Source organism: Hydractinia symbiolongicarpus, chromosome 4 (genome assembly GCF_029227915.1).
Source record: "Hydractinia symbiolongicarpus strain clone_291-10 chromosome 4, HSymV2.1, whole genome shotgun sequence".
NCBI lineage: Eukaryota > Metazoa > Cnidaria > Hydrozoa > Anthoathecata > Hydractiniidae > Hydractinia > Hydractinia symbiolongicarpus.
This window is the reverse complement of record NC_079878.1, coordinates 15,105,770-15,121,174: the sequence shown is the minus strand read 5'-3', so window position 1 is coordinate 15,121,174 and position 15,405 is coordinate 15,105,770. Positions and strand designations below refer to the sequence as shown.

At 35.7% G+C, this 15,405-nt stretch overlaps 1 protein-coding gene across 3 annotated transcripts in view; it reads right to left on the bottom strand.

Moving 5' to 3' along the window:
* The window catches only part of LOC130641527 (tetratricopeptide repeat protein 13-like), a 30,077-nt gene extending 16,072 nt beyond the window's left edge, over positions 1-14,005 (bottom strand). For 2 of the 3 annotated variants that reach the window (XM_057448357.1, XM_057448358.1), the window contains exons 1-3: positions 13,686-13,976; positions 510-538; positions 40-109 (exon numbers count right to left, since the gene is read on the bottom strand). In XM_057448357.1, the coding sequence (XP_057304340.1) occupies positions 40-109; positions 510-538; positions 13,686-13,896 (310 nt within the window). In that variant the 5' untranslated portion in view covers positions 13,897-13,976. Of the gene's footprint in view, positions 1-39; positions 110-509; positions 539-13,685 lie in introns of all 3 variants that reach the window. The other variant, XM_057448359.1, reaches the window with a different exon arrangement.
* Positions 14,006-15,405: the final 1,400 nt, after the last annotated feature.

Here is a 15,405-nt window from a genome sequence, read left to right as displayed (position 1 = left end):
AGTAATATTCCATGGATTTCAATAATATTGTTTACATACCAAGTTCTTGTAGAGTTGTTGTATCAGCTTCTGTACCATAGCTTGCAACCAACTTTATCAAATCACTTGACTAACATCAAAAAGAACATTCATTGTCAACTGAGATATTCATTAACAGGAGCCTTGACTATACAAGTAAACTACCTACAAACTTTTAATATGACCAACGTGCAGATTCAAAGGTATACAGGTATACATAAATTTAAAAGGCCTGGAACAATCAAAGGTGATGACAGAAAATGTCAAAATTTTCAAAATATGACATCATAATTTGTGCAGCATAATTAAATCTTAAAATCTTATAAAATGTGAATATCTTTAAAAGCGAAGACTTTAAAACAAAATTTGACACTTTTTTTACTTGGTAATCCATTTTGATTAATTAAGTTTTATATTGTTTATAAAGAAATACCTTTATAACAAAGTCCTTGATCAAATACAAATAAAGATTAGGTAATACTTGGCCTGACCTGTTCAAACAATGGATGGATCTTGCATCCTAAAAAAATCAAAAAAATTATGGCACATTTTCTTTGCAATGCATGTTTCAGCACTTTGGCATTTTTAAACATCGATCAACAATAGACTAAGATAGTAGTTTAGCTGAACTACAGGGACAAGATATTCAGATCAGGCTCTATCAGGAGGTGTTTAATTAGCATATACACTTGTCGTAACAAATGCAATATGATTTTGATACTATTAGACAGGAACCATTTTTTTGGTGATCTCAGTGAATTGGTCTGAATTTATAGTAACAATAATAATTATAAAATAAAATTAATTATTAAATAAAAAAAAGTAATTTTTGACAGGGTGTAGTTGTTATTTTTCCATAAGAAGCACTTGGTAAAATCATTGCATTTAATCTAGTGGTGTTCTAATGTGTTCTATTGGATTCATTTGGTGGTATTACAAACTTATATTACATTGCAAACTTATTAAAAATCTTAAATGTCAAGGCGTAGCTTCTCAAGCAGGATTTTTTACATTTGGAAATATCACAAAACCCATGGAGGCTTTCCAGTGAGTCTATACAATACTGCTGAGGCTTGAAATCTTGTGATGTCTAAAAATGGTTCATAATGGTGGGTATGATGAAGATTTTTAATTCTTCAATTACTGGCTACAACAGAGAAGGGTGTTACGACAAGCATAATTTTCCTTGTATTTTCGCTTTATGCATGCAGATAATTAATAACATTTTGTTGAAAAGGAAAAATAAACAATATTTTGTCTTGCCAAAAAAAGTGTTTAGATGAATTTGTTCTCTTGTTTTGATTTATGAAAACAAGTTGCTGTCAAGGTAAAAAGATAAATAATACTTGTATGCTAAAAAACTTGTTTTTAAAAGTTATGCAGCAAGGATTTTTCTTGTGTTATTTTAAAAGTTATGCACAATATACTTGCATTGTTTCGAAAGTTATACAGCAAGTCATACTTGTGCAGTTTGGAAATTTATACCAAGTTGTTCTCCTACCAAATAATAAAAACAACAGAAAAATGTTTTTATAAAAAATTTCAGTGTTCTTTTAATTATTTTTGCATAGTCTTATAACAAAACCTAAAGTCCCACATGTTCCAAAAATTTTTTTATGGAAAACAAGGTAGATAACACTAGGTTGCGGATGGCTAGTGTAAGTGTTGGTACGAGAGGTAGAGCAGGTGAAGTAGTTGAAATGTTAGAACGTAGATCTGTTGATATGTGTTGTGTTCAGGAAGTCAGGTGGAGAGGAGCTTCAGTGAGATTTGTGGAAGGTAGGAGGGCAAGGTATAAGCTTTTTTGGATTGGTAATAGTGATGGATATGGAGGAGTTGGCATATTCGTTGCAGAGAAGTGGGTAGAAAAAGTAATGGATGTTATGCATGTTAATAGTCGTATAATAGTGATAAAGTTTTTGATAGGTAATTGGATTGTCACTTTTCTGTCAGTTTATGCTCCACAGTGGACTCAGTGAGGAAAATAAAGATAAGTTTTATGATGAGTTAATAGCAGTCACATCAAAGTATGGAGAGACTGAACTTGTCATGGTGGGCGACGACTTTATCATGTTGGGAAGTCATTTGAAGGTTATAGAGGTGTGCATGGAGGCTATGGATTTGGGAGCAGAAATAAGGAAGGGGAGAGATTGCTTGAGTTTGGAATAGCAACGAACATGGTGGTTTGCAACACATCATTCAGTAAGAGACAGAGTAGGCTGATAACATATGAGTCAGGTGGCTGTAAGACACAGATAGATTACTTCCTGGTTAGAAAGTCAGACAAGAAAGTGGTTAAGGACGTGAAACGTTATATTGGGGGAAGAGTGTGTTTCCCAGCATAGGTTGCTGGTTTGTGATATTATCTTGAAGAGTGCTAAAGAAGCCAAGGGAAAGTACAGGCCCCGTCGAAAAGTCTGGAAGCTGAAGGAAGAGATTGTAGCAAGACAATTTAGTGCAAAAGTTCAGCAGTTGGCCTACAATAGTCAATGTGATAGTGACAATGTTGAAAAGACTTGGACTATTTGAAGAATTGTCTTCTAGAAGCTTCTGATGATATCTTTGGGTGGACGAAAGGACCGGCTAGACACAGACAGACCTGGTGGTTGAATAATGAGGTTGACCAGTGTATAAAGGAAAAGAGGAACCTTTTTTGAAAGAGTGGAAGTCAGGTGGTAGTAAAAATATTTACTTAGAAGCTAAGCGTCGTGCTCGAACAGCAGTGTACAGCCCTTAAAATTAGCGTCGGCATTCGGCACTGCCAACGTGATTGCCGACGTAAAATGAGAAAATACCGTAGTTGCGTCAGCAAAAAAATTGCGGACATAATTTTCTGTGAAATTTTTAAAAACAACAACTCATTTTCAACATCAACGAAGAAAAAAATTAACAAAGAATTAATTTTTATTTTGGCGGACTTTTAAGAACATGTATATTTCTATCGTACCTGTTTACGTATTATAACCTGGTTTCTACTACCTTTTTTTTTGAAAAACAAACTTTTCAACTGATCACATGTTATTCTTTGTAATATTAAAGCCTTTGCAGTGAATTTTTATATCACATTTTCTCTGGCGTAATATGAAAACTAGCATACATTTTTCTCAGTTCCTTATCCTAAAAGAAACCAGGTCCCCACATGGAAATGCACACGGGAATGCACACAGTATTTGGCGGGTGGTTTATTTTATTCGAAACTGACGGATGGAATAATTTCCTGAATTCACGAAAATAAAATAAAAAAGTAAACATGGTGAAAAAGAAAACAGTTCTTTCGTGGAATTTCCCTGAGTTAGGGTTTGAATTGGAAAATGACTCTAATGAAATCGCAAAAGTGTTTTGCAAAGTTTGTAGATGTCATTATCAAAACAACAAAAATAATGAAAATTTGAAAGGAACTGTGGCAAGCAGAATCAAATCGTGGACTGCTGGTACAGAGGTTGTGAAAAAAAATAATTTTACGGATCATCTTAAAAGTAACTTTCACAAAACAGCAGTTCTTGCTCTAAAGTCCTCAACAATTAAAAACGCAGTAACAATGAACGCCGTAACAACAGACAACGGAGACACCTCTCGACAAGAAGCCGTCGCTGTTGCATCATCTAGTTCCATTGCAAAATCACAAAGTAATATTATTTCATTGATTCAAGTTGTGAGTAGTAAACAACGTGAACAACTTCGTAAGAAATTTAAACTTGCTTTTTTCATTGCTGTTAATAACCTATCCATGAAACAGTACGAAAAGTTTGGCAAATTTGAGAAAGATGTCCACCACGTTGACATTGGTAACGGATATTTAACTAGTTTTGCTGGAAAAGAAATTTTAAAATATCTTTCCAAAGTTTCCCTCCAGGAGAACATTATTGATCCATTAAATAGTGGTGAAAGGAGATATTTCAGCGTTTTGTTTGACGGATCATCTTCTGCCACTCTTGTCGACGAGGAAGTTTACGTTATGAAAACATGTAAAGTTGGTAGACCATTGCATGACGTGATCGCTCTTGAAGAGCCCGAAGAAGCCAGTGCTGATGGATTGAAATGTTCACTCGACAAAGCCCTCGCTAAAGGTAATTTTACTTTTGACCGTTGACATAGTGAAATCGGCCTGGGATCGGATGGTACAAGTACAAACGTCAAGCTGTATCGCATCGAAAAGGCTGAAATTGGTGATCATCTTGTCCAGGTTTTATGTCCCTTGCAAACATGGAACAATAGGATGATGCTGTTTTAACAGAATCATATCATTATTACATAATGCGTGGTTCTATAGAGCAAAGTATGACACAAGCTAAAAATGAATTTCTTATCATCTTGGACGAACTGGAAGAATCCTTAAAAACCAGAATGGAAGAGATTATTGAGAATCCGATCTTTGTCGCTGCAGCATCCATACTTGACACTAAATCATATGCATACAAAACACCACAAGATATCATGGAATCTGTAATGGTCATCTCTGATCATTTTAAGCACCCTTTCGAAGCTAACAGTTGTGATCTTTCGAAGCTTGGTGACGAAATGGAGACATTACATAGTTATATTCTAAAATTCTGTTCCCATGGTAATCCGACTAAAACATGGCAACAAGTGTTCGCATCGAATCAACGCCTGGATAATATTAAACGTAATCGAACATAATTAAATGTAATCGAAATATCCATAGTGCTACAATGTCAAATGCTGAAGTTAAACGGGTGTTTTCTTTCTTTACAAGAATAGTTCGAAAGGATCGTCTATCAAACAAAAATGAAACGTTGGAAATGCTGTTGCAGTTACGTGGTTGTCACTTCACCGATGATGCATATGACAAGGCCATCGATCTTTTTCTTTCTACTTACCCTTACGGAGAAGTGCGTAAAAGATCATGACGTCCAGTTGGCTAAAGCATAAAAAAGAAGCCCCCCAAAACTCCAACTAAAAAAATTGGTTTGTTTATTGACAGTAGCAGTGAGGATGATTCGGAACAGCAGCCCCCTGCCCTATTGCTGGACGATATCAACATCGAAGAGATCAGTGATGACGACTGGACAGACAGCAGTGACTCTGATTGAGCATGTGACAATTTTATCAGGATTTGTGTGACAGTGATATTTGATACAGTCTTTCTATTTTGCCTTTTTGTTAGAATTACAACCAATGAAACCATTGTTTACATCATATAAGGAGATTTTAATACGTTGTTGTTTTTCTTCTGCTTTGTTTATTTTCAGAACTGTGACAGTCTTTTTTTTCGAGATTTTATTGCCATTGATTGATATATTTAATGTATTATATAATTTCATCATAATGTTAATTGTGGTATTGTTCGAGGTTCTACCACTCATTGCGACTGAAGAATAATTACACTTGACTTTCAGTGAAATTATTCATGTTACAGAATTACTGTGGTGCCATTCGATTAATAATAATCGAAAAATTGTATATCGTATTAAAAAAAGTCCGGAAGTTCACAACACAGCAGGCAATAAGTCAGCCCTGCCCTCGGTTTTGTGAGGAAAGATGTTCTGCGAAAACTCTATAAATTGAGTCTTCTGTACAGTATTGCTTCATGGTGAACTGTGCCGGTGACAAGAATTTTCGAAACATGTCACCGGCGACTTTCGCGATATACAACTTATTGAATGCCCTGACCTTCATTTCGTAAATAGCACGTGCACAACGTACTTTCTAATGAGTTCGTCTCGAAACATATAGCAAGCCAGTTGGCAGTGAACTATTAACTTAACGAAGTACATCATCGGGAAGGTAGGTCAATGGGACTTGTACTCCGTTTCCATTTGTCATCGTTTTCGGAGATCAATACATCGAATTTATGTGAGGTCTAGCCCCAATACAAGATGAATGACGAAAGTTTTTGCCAGCTGAAAATTTTACTACAAAAAAAAAAAATGCTGAAGCAATGCCGACGCAAATCAGTTAAAATGTATCTCACGTCGGCAGTTTTATTGCCGACGTAAAAAATTCTAATTTTAAGGGCTGGGTGTATAAGGCAAAATCAGGTTAAGAAGGGAAGACCAGCGCAATGAGGTATTCAAGATAGCAAAGCAAATGAAGAAGACTAATCAAGATGTTGTAGGTGAGAAGTGTATACGTAATGATGGTGTTTTGGCTAGCACAGAGGAGGAGAAAAGGGTAGCTTGGAAGAATCATTATCAGAGGTTGCTTAACACTGAGTTTGATTGGGACGAGGATAATTTGTCTGATGATGATGTTGTAGAAGGGCCAGCTATGCATATGCAGATCGAGACAGAATGGGTAGTGGAGGCTATTAGGAAACTGAAGATTGGCAAGGCTGCAGGAGTATCAGGTATTGTTGCAGAGATGGTGAAAGCATCTGGATATATTGGAGTTGAGCTTATTACAAGTCTTGCTAACCAGATTATAAAGGATGGTGCTATTCCGAGTGAGTGGCAGTCGAGTGTAACAGTGAATTGTTTCCTTTGTAGATTTAGAGAAAGCTTTAGATAGAGTGCCACGTAAAGTTATTTGGTGGGCTATGAGAAAATTAGGTGTGGATGAGTGGGTAGTTACGATGGTACAGTCCATGTACAGCAATGCTAGAAGTCGTGTCAGGATTAACGATTCACTTAGTGATGAATTTAGTGTAAATGTTGGTGTACATCAGGGTTCTGTACTTAGTTCTTTGTTGTTTGTTCTAGTCTTAGAAGCGCTGTCGATGGAGTTCAGAACAGGTTGTCCGTGGAAGTTATTGTATGCAGATGATTTGGTTCTCATAGCAGAGTGGATGGAAGAATTAGTTGATAAGTTTGAGAAGTAGAAGAAAGGACTAGAAGAGAAAGGGCTAAAGGTAAACACAGCAAAGTCTTAAGTCATGATTAGTAGCATTGCAGCCAAATGTGACCTTGTAGTTGGAAAGTGGCCTTGTGGAGTTTGCAGGAAAGGGGTTGGTAGTAACTCAATCTTTTGTCAGACTTGCAAGCATTGGGTGCATAAGAAGTGCAGTAGTATTAGTGGAAGGTTAAGAGTTGACATTCAGTTTGTATGCAAGCGTTGCAAAGGTGAGATCATAGAGAATGGAGTATTTCCAGCTTCAACGATGTACAACAGTGGCTCGTTAGAGATACTTGAGAACTTCTGTTACTTAGGTGATATGTTGGGCGGTGAAGGAGGTGTTGGAAGAAGTGTTACTTGCAGGATAGGTTCTGCTTGGAAAAAGTTCAGAGAGATACTTCCTTTGTTGACTAGCAGAGTCCTGTCAATTGAGGTAAAAGGTAGGTTGTATGAGGCCTGTGTAAGAAGTGTTATGTTGTACGGTAGTGAGACATGGACAGTGAAGCAGGAAGATCTTGACCCTTTAGAAAGGAATGATATGAGAATGGTTAGGTGGATGTGTAACGCCAGTCTGAGAGACAGGAAGAGTTCATATGAGTTAAGAAGCAGGCTAAGTCTCCGTAGAATTAAAGATGTTATCCAGATAAGAAGATTGAATTGGCTGGGGCACTTGGAAAGAATGGAGGAGGATAATTGGGTAAGAAAGTGTAGAGACTTGATAGTTCCTGGGGCAAAGCCCAGAGGCAGACCGAGAAAGACTTGGCAGGAGGTTATAAGGACAGACTTGATACAGAGGAAGTTGAGTTTAGATCTAACACAATCTAGATCAGATTTGAAGAGGGTCATTAATATACCCCGTCCAACCCATGCTAGCATGGAAAACGGACGTTAAGCCAAGAATGATGAATGATGATGATGATGAATTATAGTTTAGTTAGCAATACCTAAGGCTTTTGCAGCATTAAAATTATTTAAAACCGATAACGGAGGAGGATGTTACAGCAAGCATATCCTGCCTTGTCTTTTTGCATGCATTGTGTCCCATATAGTGGTCTGTTTAACAGTCTTGCAATATTACATTTTACATAGCACATTTTCGTCAACAACAAAGAGAAACAAGAAGCCCTGCGGCTTGAAGATTTCTGTCATTAGACTGAAATATTTTAAAATTTGAAGTAGACCTTGAAAACGGAGAAGTATGGGGTTAAACAAATCATTGATTGTCCCAATTCTCAATTATTATTGCAACTAACCTGCAATGTTGAAATACTACTCAATAAATAAAAAATAAAAATTTTACATAGCTATATGAAAATAACAGTTAAAACTTTAAATAGATATTTTTAAAACTGATCCAGGAAAATTCTGGAAATTTCAGAATAGAAATTGTTAAACTTGACGATTCGAACATAATAACTTCTGACCAAGCTCAATTTGAATGAATGAAGTAGTTCGTTGTTAATTAATTCAGCACTAAATATATATTAGCATTTGAATATTTCAGTATTTAGGCCTTCAAAATTTACTCTTTTGTTGAAGATTTTTTGAAAATACTGATGGTGCATGGTTTTATAACAGCTGATCTGAAAAAGAAAATATGTTTTAAAAATAAGAAACAAGAATACAACTTTATCATAAACTGTATTAAAACCAGTTTGTTTAATTATTGTCTCTTTAACTCTCTTTGCCTCTTAGATTTGAAAAGGGAATTTGAGTGATGCACTAGGTATATTATATATTAAATATATGTATGAAAATTTAATCAAGCTGGTTTTTTATATCTTTGTTAAACAAGTAACATAATAAGCAGGCGATACATGTTTTGAAACCTGTGGACAATACAGGATTTATTTTGTCGAAATCAATTTATTGAATTCAATAAGTTTGATTGTTTATTATCATTTTTAAATCCAAATTCTCAAATTTGAATTTATCTTTCAGAGAATCTGTATGTTGAAATTTGTCATATTGAGAAAACTGAGAGTTCACAGTTCATATGTACCTTCCGAAATTTCAAATTGACAAATTGTACCTCAAGTACGTCCCCTTGGCAGCAGTTCAATATGGGCATGTGAATGCTACCATAGCCCCGGGTTAACCCAAGCCATGTGAGGCCTGTTGGATGTTGCAGGAATTGTCTGGTAGAGCGTGGACTCTAATCGGGTCTGCGTAGCTCAAAATGAGCATCAAATACTCTAGGACTTCCCAATCCATGGCCCTCCTGGAAATAATATACAGGGTATATCCCTCGATATTTGTGAGGCTAGCCATATAAAATATACAGATCATCTATATATCTACCAGAATAATTATATATACGATGCATTCAGTTTACAGTCCTTTATTATAACTTCAAAAATTAAAAATCGAAACATGTAAAATAACGAGACAATTCAAATATAATCTGTCTCTTTTAATCAACCTTCGTTCGGCATCTATTTCGTTTTGTTTTTATCTGCCATGTGCCATCATGGAAGTTTCGTAATTATGATCACACTACCACAAATAATAAATGTATCGCCGTTAAAAAACAAAGTAAGGCTGAGCATTTTAATAAACCAAATGTTATCCCAAAAATGCCGTCACTAAAGAAAACTTAGAACATATAAAACAAAATAAGTTTTTAAGTTTGTATTATTATTATTATTATTTGTAAAGTCATCACAAGCTAATAGGAAAAATCTTTTAAGTTTATCAAGTGGCTCAATTAAAACTTCAAAATTCATTCAGAAAATTTAGCTATACATCATTTAACTATACAACAAAATTTATACAGAAAAAAAAATACTGCATGTGGATTTCATTTTTAAAATTGTTTGAATAAAAATAACACTTGTGTTTGAAAACTAAGGGCACATAGTCTGGGTTTTATATTTCATCAGACTTTCTCCCTAAAATGTAAAAAAAGCAAAAACTGCTTTTTTGGATTTTTTGTTGGTTTTATTGGATTGCTCTTATTGGATTAACTGGGACAATAAACATCAACTAAATACAAGTTCCAACTTCTTTAAAACTAGAAACCACTAGAATTATAAACCAAACATACCTGAAATGGAGTGCACACTGCATATTCTAGCATTATTTATAACTTTTTTAGCCAGTTTTTATTAGCATGTAGCCACAATGATGATCTGTTAGCTACTATCTTTCTCTGATTTTAAGTACTAATGGAGAAGATTGTGAATGTTTTGGCTCTATTATGACCCAAGTTAGAACACGGCCCGTCTTAAGACTGGACGGACCATCTTTGGACACGGTGGCCCAACTTTTGACATGGTGGCCCATCTTTTGACACGGTGGCCCATCTTTTGACATGCTGCCCTGTCAATTGACAGGCCAGGACCAACTTGCAACATGGTGTTAAAAAATGTTTGCATACTTCAAGACCTTGTATTTAACGTAAACTAACTCCAATAAAGTGAAAAAACTGTACTGCTACAACTTTTGCTGAGGTATTGTTGTATATGGCTAGCTGAGATTAAATCGAGTTATGCATTTTCAGATTGTTGTGGGTAGCAAAAACAACACTACTTGGCAACTCTTGGCACAAGACCATATCTGCGATTGCATTTTAAAAAGCAGTCAGAGACTTTCTTGTTGAATTATTGGAGATGTTTGTGTGCATAATGACTAGCTAAATAGTTATGACTCAGATATCAAAATATAACATTTACTTCAGTGTAATTTCATATTATATATATTCACAGGTAGCTAGCTATAGTATAGCTAAAGCTGTTGTTTAAGCTATTTTGCTATGTTTAATTTTCAATATAATCTGTAATGGAATTATCGCAACTTGACCTATTACATAACTTGAGAGTGAGAATTGTTTTAGCTGGGGCATCCATGATTGAAATAATTGGATGGCATAATAACTGGACAACAGCATTACGTGGGGATCAAACCCACAACCACTTGGAAATGAGTTGTACCCTCCACCGACTGTGCTACTAATATTTGTGAATTTATGTCTGTGTTTGTTCAATTTTTAAGGAAACAAATTTTGCCATTGTATTTGTATTGCTCATTACTTCAGCTATATTTGTAATAGATTATGTTTAGAGAATTCATGATTTATTTTTCTCTGTATATATTTTTTTTGTCCTCTCCTTTTGACACTGCATTTGTCAACAGTTGGGCCTGACCTGTCTTCAATTTTTTAAAATTTGAAACAGTGTGTTTTCCATGTTACAAGGCTTAACTTTAGTCTGGGAGTCTTCAAACTGACCCATGTTGTGGCTGTTTCTAAAAAGTGTCAATAGTTGGGCCTGTCCCATCTTATTAACATTTTGAGATAAGTGTAAACGTTTTTCTCAAGAATTGATTGGTCTTTTAAGTGAAACTGAAAAGATATTTGGTGTGATTATTTTTCACCCATCGTGCAACAGTTCATTCGCCATTTTATAAAACACAATACAGGCTTTAAGGTTAATCTTTGTTGCGCATACATTTTGCAGTAGAAAAGTGGGGGACGTTTTTAATCGTGAACCCCAAACACGATGATCGAGCGTCTACTGGTATAGCAACTCTCTCAATCTTAACTTCCTTTTTTACATGTCCGAAATAGTATGCATGACTATACTGTCGTTTTCATAAATTTAATGTTTATTTTTCAGGTCATCACAAGCAAATAGGAAAAAATATGCTTCGTTTTCAAATTAAAAAAAATCTTTATCCGCATGGTTTAAATAAAACTAATAAATAAAATCTCTTTTTAAAAGGTACACGTCAGGTACATAAAATTTATACAAAAAAAATAAAGTATACCGCACGTAGGTTTCGTTTTTAAAATTGTTTGCGTAACAGTTGCGACATAAAGAAAATAATCCATTAAATTTGGACCTGCTATGGTTTCCAATTGTTTCGTCAAATGAAGAAATTATCTACAATTAAATCCATGATAAATTGTCTGTTCCGCATGTAAGTGCAGTTTTGCAGAATGTCATCATTCGTGCTCCATCGGCGTTCACCTCCGCATTAGGTAAGAACCGCATGCCTGGATTTCTTGAGTCGGTGAATTAGCTAGGATGGTCAGGTTGGCTATGAATAGGCTTTCTCATGGATTTAAAAAACCAAGACTATTCAATAATTCTGAGATCTAAAAGTGTCCGACCAATACGGAGATCTATTGGACGTTTTAATCACACGCCTGAACCAATTTAGGTGTGGCCAAGGCGCACGCTTCTCCTGAAAAATATGCCCTTAGGGACTAAATGTAAAGTTTTTTTACCGAAAATATGGCAAGCAAAATTGCTCGCGTGGACACTCTGACGCGAGCAATTAATTGCTCGAGAGATTATTTGCTCATGGCAAGGCCTGCTTTGCGTACAGTTAAGTTTGTCCCATCTGCTTTTAAAAGCAAGAGATTACTTCGTCAATAGTTGGGCCTGTACCAACTTAAGACGTATTTGCATACATTTGTCCAAAGTTAGGCCTGGGTTGGCAATAGATGGGACATCCCGATTGCGAACGCACCAACCCGTCTTTTGACGGGGCGGCCTGTCTAAAGACGGACGAGTCCTGCCTCCAAAGTTGGGCCGGTGTCTGTAGTTGGGTCAGAACAGCTCCACTTATAAGTGCATACGCAATATATGCACCTGAAAATGTAAACATTGAAATCCGTCTATATATAGAAGAATTCTGTTGTTTACATTTTCAACGGTAAGCTCTTTCGGCGCAAAGTCATTATCCGTTCATTTCTTTACACAAAGGCATTCTTATGACTTTTAATGAATTCAAACAAATCAGAAGGCATCAACCTACAATCAAAGTACCTGTTAGAAGAAATCCACAGTAAAAGACCTTTCTTCACCAAATCCTAGCATTTTTTTTTTCTGCCACGCAAATGTCAGAGCCAAGAAGCTTACCGCTAAAAAGTTAACAATGGAAGTCACGCCGGAATTCATCTATAGCTATCATTACTCCTTTTTTGACAGTACATTACTATTTGGGAGGGGCCAACCTGATTTTTCCCTGCACCATGGCTGACTATGGCACTCAAACATGGCTGTAAAGAAAAACACGGCTGTGTTCTGCCCAATCTTAGGACGCTGCCCAATCTTTGGACATAAAATTGCCCAGTCTTAAGACTGGCCGGCCAGTCTTAAGACTGGGCAGGGCGTCACAAGATTGGGCAAAAGACCATGTTAGGCCCATCTTTGGCGCTGATTAAATTTTAAGGAAGGGATGCACCACACGAGCTGTGTTTTTTGCGACTCCCAACAAACATTCTCAGGCACATTAAAACATCTTATTTTGGGTACTGTTGAATTGACCCCACCTGTTTTTGGACACAGTAGAGTGAAAATCGTAGCTAGGTAGCTGGTAGAGCATGTGTTATACATTTAGCATTTATATACAGCTTGTAATAGTGGCTAAATTTTAAAAATAAAATGTTTATATTTATGAAGTATCAGAAAAGTCGTATTCAACCATATTATTAGTTAGCTAGACGTTAATTTCATTGGATGAGATGTTTAGCCAGCTAGCGAGCTGTAGCCAGCTAGCTAATATCATAGTCTATAGAAGAAAAACTTTATAGACTATGCTAAAATGGTTGAGTAGTTTCAATTTTGTATACATAAAATACATGGTATATATAAATTTTTGGCTTTTGAATTTCCAAGAAAAGTTTCAATTTAAAGTTCCTATTAAGAGGTAAATTCTAAAAATTTTATTGTTCTGTTTGTCTTCCACAATTGTTCTAAGATTGGGCATGTACGTCAATAGATTGGGCAGTCCAGTCTTAAGACTGGCCCCCCATTTGTCACTGTCGGAAGATTGGCCTGGCCAGTCTTAAGACGGGGCGCGTTCCAAGATTGGGCAGAACAGCTGCAAAGAAAAACACGGCACTTAAAAAAATTAGGAAATGTTACCAGGAAAATCAATGCCAAGGAGACGTGGATAATTATTTGGATTGCTCTCGTCAGAAAGATGCTGTTTAGCATATTTGCTCATCCGAACTGCTCGACTTTTCTGAGATTTTGAACTATTTGGTACGTTTTCTGCTTTAACGTCATTGTAAACCACCACACAAACGAAAGCAAAATATAAGGAGTATGAATATATGAGATACTTTAAGTTCATTTTTTCTCAATTATAAAAAAACTTTAGAAAAACAACAACGCATCGTGGCCTTCAAATGTAATTTGTAACACTCTTATGCTGTTTTGTAAAAAGTACACGAAAATAGTCTGGAACACGCTTCTAATTCTAATCTCTTTAATACGGAAGCCGATAGGTGCAAAAAATCTTTTTCGAAATTGTGTGAAAATGTTTTTCGAAATTTCCCTTTTTTAGCGGGAAAAGTAAAGTAAAGAGAATGAAATGGACAGTCCAGGAAATAGGCCATGGACATTGTCCTTTAGCTTTACTATATATTCATCATGTTTTCTCTGAGTGTGGATTGCAGACTGGAAAATTTTGTGGTCAAACTTCAACTACTTGATTGATTTTGTGGGAATGTCGCCACCTGAGAACTTCCACTCGGCCAAGCATTTGTATACCGTCATGTTATAAAGATGAACTTTTCTTTGTGTTACTTCTTTTTTAGAGTTAAATAATTGAATATTCGCCCATGTTGAATCCCTATTGACACTGTCTCCTGTATAACTACTGGAACCACAATAACTACTAGGAAGTTTAAAGGAGCGAAAAATCGTTTTTCCGTTAAAGTCTGTTTTCCAATAGGTAACGAAGCCGTCTTTTTTTTGAAACTCCGTATTCTGATTGATTAGCGTCCTAAATCTGCGGCGCAAAAGTAAAAACTCGTTCCAACAATAGTTCGCCTGGGTGGGGCTGTGTGCACTGGGTAAAAAGGGGCAAGTCTCTAACTCTGTAATTTTGCTAAAATAGCTAATTTCTTATTAATTCACCTACCAAATACCAATTCGGTTGTATCTTCTGTAGATTAAAAGAGATGAGGTCTTGTACCTCGTTACCAAGCTTTGCGGTCATAGCCTTTCGCTATGTTCTTGTAGTCGATGCAAGATATAATATACCCTGGAAATGAGGTTAAGGTCATGTATTTTGGGAAATATTTTCTCTTTTTTCGGGAAACATTTTTACGAATTCGAAAAAGACTTTCTTCTTTCTTTGGAAGAGATTTTCACCATTTTGAAAAAGCTTTTCACCATTTTGAATAAGATTTTCTCCATTTTATAAAAGATTTTCACCATTTTGAAAAAGATCTTCACTTATTTCGGAAAGATTTTTTGCACCTATCGGCTTCCGTCTCTATAATAATAGCCGTATTTTGTGTGTTCAAAAGGGTTACCGATATTCCTTTGATCTTTCCGCAAATTTTTAGAAACCAGGGGGTTGTTTAATTGGAAGTCTTAAATTACAGAAATTAATTTACTTCCTTACATAATTTAATTAACTTAATTAATAAACCTCTAATTTAAAAAACAAATTAAGTGATTAAAATCAATTCATTATTTAAATGCGCCATTTTAATAATAATTTACCCGTGACCTTAATCTCCGATTCCGCTCAGGAGCCACAGAAAACAAATAGGATGGTTTTACTGACAGTTTAACTGACTTTGTTTTGACCGCTCGCACGTGTATACCAATCAAAACGCCTGATTCCTTG